This window comes from Stegodyphus dumicola, chromosome 7 (assembly GCF_044657685.1).
Source record: "Stegodyphus dumicola isolate Sdum_Otavi_A_Nest chromosome 7, ASM4465768v1".
Lineage (NCBI taxonomy): Eukaryota > Metazoa > Arthropoda > Arachnida > Araneae > Eresidae > Stegodyphus > Stegodyphus dumicola.
Window position 1 is genome coordinate 124,012,335 of NC_140774.1, and position 5,067 is coordinate 124,017,401.

General features: G+C 33.0%; 1 protein-coding gene across 1 annotated transcript; it reads left to right on the plus strand.

Moving 5' to 3' along the window:
* Positions 1-1,057: 1,057 nt before the first annotated feature.
* Positions 1,058-1,756, plus strand: LOC146996335 (uncharacterized protein F54H12.2-like). Its single transcript, XM_085821426.1, has one exon. It carries the CDS (start codon positions 1,058-1,060, stop codon positions 1,754-1,756), a length of 699 nt encoding a protein of 232 aa, XP_085677552.1.
* Positions 1,757-5,067: the final 3,311 nt, after the last annotated feature.

Genomic DNA, 5,067 nt, shown 5'->3' on the forward strand with positions numbered 1-5,067 from the left:
TCTTGTGCTGAACTGGTGTACGGCACAACTCTCAAGCTGCCTAGTGATATGATAACGTCATCTAAGATATCTCCGTATGACACACAATTTATCACGAATCTTAGGCATAGAATGCAACAATTGAATCCAATAGCAACATCTGCACATTGCCAAGAAAAATGTTACGTAAGTGCTACCTTAAAGTCGTGTACGCATGTATACTTACGTGTCGATCGAGTAAAGCCACCTCTGTGCCAACCATACACAGGTCCGCATAAAGTCCTTTCTAGAACGGACAAAACTTTCACAATTGATATTAACGGTCTGAAATCTACTGTGTCTATAGACCGTGTGAAACCAGCCTATTTGCTTTCGGACTCTAATTTGCCTGAACCGAAAACAAATAAAGACTTAAAGACAGTTCAGCAGAATAAATCTGCAAACGAACTCTCTAAGACACAAACTGTCACCAGATCGGGAAGACATGTTCACTTCCCTAAGAAACTTGCTTCTTACATAACAATTTAAAACATTTTTTTTAAATTCATATCTTAACATATTTCTTGTTATTTCATGTTTATTATATGTGTCAATACCTTGTTATATATTGAATTGCATTTTGATCTTTTCTAATTTTATATTCTAATTTTGTAATCATGTAAAAATACCCGACAGTTCGGATACTCTGAGATAATTTCATAACCTATGTCGTTCCTTTGAATAGCCATTAAAGGAACTGGGGGGAAACTCTGTGGTGATGGCGATAAGGAGCGCGCCTTGCGCCCTCCGATAAGTGTGGCAACCCTAGAGGAGAAATTTCTTACGAGTAGCGAGCAGAGCGAAACAGGAGGCTGTCGGGCAGTGTGCGCGAAGTTCCGAAATAAAGCTTAATTTTTATTGTGCACTATGTCTTGTTAATATTTATATTAATGCAGTAAGAACATAGTCTGTGATATGGAATTCGAGGATTGGTGGTAAAACATAACAGGAAATCACCATAGATTTGATAGGACAATTACATTGTGACATTTTTCAACAAAATCGACTCATGTTAAATTTAGTTGATGTGAAAATTAAAATGGTGCGTAGTAAATCTGCTTTCTGTCTAGTTTCTACTGAGAAAGATGCCGATTATAAAGTGATCTTGGATCATGCTTCTTTGTTTATCAGAAAAGTAAAATTAAACCCTGGAGTCTCTCTCGGACATGTAAAAGCGTTGGAAAAAAGTTCTGCTAAATACCCTATAGATCGAGTATTATGCAAAACATATTCAGTATCTAAGGGAAGTTGGTCTTTTATGCAAGATAATGTATTTTTAGGATTGATGCCCAAGCGAGTCATTATTACTTGTGTAGAAAATGCTGCAATGAATGGACAATATTCAATGAATCCTTTTCTGTTTGCCCATCATCATGTCAACTTTATATCGATTTATGTAGATGGACAACCCGTTCCATGTAAACCAATGGACCTTGATTTCGAATCTAATCATTATGTGCGTGCTTACCACAGTTTATTTTCTGGATTTAATCGCGACAAAGGCATCTATTTATCTCGAGAAGAATTTGTGAAAGGGCATGTGTTATATGCTTTCGATTTAACTCCAGATATGTGTGATGGATCTCATTTTAACTTACAGCATCAAGGCAATTTGCGAGTAGAAATTAAATTTGCTAAAGCTCTCTCTGTGACTCTCTCGGTGCTAGTCTATGCAGAATTTCAAAACGTGATTGAAATAACAAAATCTCGCCATGTACTATGCGATTTTGCTAATTAAGCAATGGACAGCCTTGAAATAAACAGAGCATTCTCTCAGAATGCAAAGACACGAAAAGCATTTCTGGGAGTTTTTGCAATTGATCGACTCCCTGTCGAGATCAAGAAATATCCAAGTTGCTTTATAGCTAATGTAGATCGTGCATCTGAATCCGGTAGTCACTGGTTAGCCTTTTACATTTCATCCCCACAGCATTTAGAATTTTTCGATTCCTATGGACATGACCCATCCTGTTTTCCTGGACCGATAGCCAAGTATGCAGAACGATTTCCACAGATGGACTTTAATTCGATGACTCTCCAAACTAATGTAACAGCAGTATGTGGTCAATATTGCATATACTATTTACATTGTAAATGTCGTGGACAATCTCTCAATGATATATTGTTATCTTTCATACCTCAACATATATCTAATGATATTAAAGTATATAATTTTGTAATCAAGAAATTTCATGTAAGATCTTCTTTCTATCAATAAATACATTTAAACTTTATACATTATGTGTCTTGTCTCATTTAATATGGAATTTCCAAAGCTACAACATCCTTTCACAATGGTGATTTCGGGACCCACTGGATGTGGGAAAACCTATTTTGTACGAGAACTGTTAAAGTATAAAGAGGAAATGTTTTCAACGATTCCCGATAAAGTAGTATGGTGTTATGGAATTTACCAACCTCTGTATAATGATATACCGAATGTTACTTTTGTCGAAGGTTTACCAATTAAATATCAAGAATATTTAGGTTCCAACACATTATTCATCATAGACGATTTGATGAGCGAATGTGGGAATGATAAACGTCTGACTAACTTATTTACAAAAGGAAGTCATCATTTAAATTTAAGCGTTATTTTTATCACACAAAACTTTTTTCACAAGGGAAAAGAAATGCGTGAAGTGACTTTAAATGCACACTATTTGATTTTGTGTAAAAACAGAAGAGATGTCAGTCAAATCGTACATTTAGGAAAACAGCTCTTTCCGCGTCATTTAAAGTTTTTTCAAGAAGTATATGAAGATGCAACCAAGAAACCTTTTTCTTATTTATTCATTGATCTGCGCAGTGAAACTCCGGAAGAATTACGTTTACGCATCCAAATTTTACCTAACCAAGTACAGTATGTTTATCAAATGAAACATTATTAAAAAATAATAAAAACAACAGCTTTATAAAATGCATCATCATTTTATAAAATGACGCTGGTCAAGAAACAGCTAAGACAGTTACAGCTGTTAAACATTTGTCCGTTAAAGTTACGGAAACAGCTATTAAAGAAAATTAATATCAATTGCATAAAAGCTATATGCGAATGTAGTTTAAACATACTCAAAGGAAACGTTCCATTGTCAGAGCAACAAAAGAAGTCTCTCTGTAAGCATAAAACAACTTTACGAAAATTAGGAAATCGTAAGATTTCTCTTGTGAAGAAACGAAAATTAATTTTACAAAAAGGAGGTTTTCTAAACGTTTTGATTCCTGCTGCTCTCAGTGTTCTTACAGGACTAATCAATGGAGTTCACTAAGAAATATGTGTTAGTTCCAGAAGAGATGATGACAAAGCATACCATTTCTGATAGACAGTTAAGTGAATTGGATAAAGCCATGATGCATATTTTAAACAGTTCAGTTGACGATCGTGAGAAATTAGTGCGTTATTATGAACTTTTACAAAAGAAATTGAACTTAAAGGAATACAATTCACCCTTTAAACCTCCTAAAGACGACTCACAAAATTCTTTAGACGATTCAGCTGAGATCAAGAAAGTGAAAGAGGAAGAAGCCCCTTCATCTGTAACAGACGGCGACAAACAGATGACTGTAACTGATTATTCTACTGTTATCTTAGACAGTGTACCTTTACGAATGAGAAGAAAAGCACAAAATACATTAGCTATTTTAAAGCGACACCCTGATATTCTTAAGTGGAATGATAAAGGCGAGGTACTTTATCATAAGGAAAAAATTAAGTATTCAAATATTATAGACTTATTCAATATCCTTTTTACAACCAAAAAGAAAAAGATTAATATTCCTGCTAAAAGCGAATTTTTAAAAGCCTTGACTGAAATCAACATGCCAATGGACTATATCAAAAATGAAAATTTACAGAATCATGATGTTAATATGAAAAAAAAAATATTGCATGTTAAATCTGTAAAACATATACGTTCTCCACGAAAATGGGAACCTTATTAAATGAATAAAATTATTATTTTTACATATAGACTCTTTCTTCTCTCTACAATCAATATTTGTTTTACATCGTTTTTAAATGCTATGAAAAACATTCATTTCACCAAGAAGCTTTTACCTTTCAATACATTTATTTTCAAAGAATAAATTTCTGTATTATACATAAAATATACTTGGAATTTTCTTTCATTAGTTAATGTCAAATTAACAGCAATATCTATTTACTGACATTTGATATACACGTTTGCTTTAAAATTAAAACTAAAATTTCAATATATTTCTATTAAAAACATAAGGAAAAAAAAATAGTCATAACATCAACCAAACACAGAAATTTAAATAGAATAGCTGCACTTATATCAATGCATTTTTATAATCTTCATAACATTTCGATTTAAAAAACCTATCACAAATTAAATGAACAATTTTTTCCTGCCTTAAAGAATCTCTTATATTTTTAAAATTAATACATAAAAATATATCTTCACCAATATAATTCATCAACACTTATCGTAATACATTCTTGTCTTGTCTTGTTTAGGAAGGACAGTCTGTCCGGCGTCATATGTATGTTACGTTATCAGGGTAAGATAGGTTAATGGAAAACTCTGATAATCACTGAAAACTTATTTGAAAGAGTTGTTATTCTTAAGTTTGACATTACATATATGCATAAGGGGAATCTTAAAAGCATCATCCACTTATCATGATAGAGTAATGGAAAATTTCTAAAACTCTGATAATTATATGCGAAAGAATGTATTATCTTAAGGTTGCTGTTGCTATTCCAAGTTTGACAATACATACAGAAGTGAAGGAAGATCCTTGATAAGCGTTGTAGACTTCACGTTATCATGATAAGGGTTAATGGAAGTTGAAGTTGTATTCGAAAGAAAGGGTTATCCTGGTTCAGATTACACAAATCTGGAATGTTGGAGAACATTCTTTAATCCCTATAAAACGCTGCGTCAGAAATGGAAGAAGTCAGTTCGCTCGACAATCTCGGAAAGAGCAAGTCTTCCTGATTAATATTTTCTAAATTGAAAATGTCAACTTTTGAAAATGATGTTGCTGGAGATCTGATAATCAGTATGGTTCCGGAACATGTAA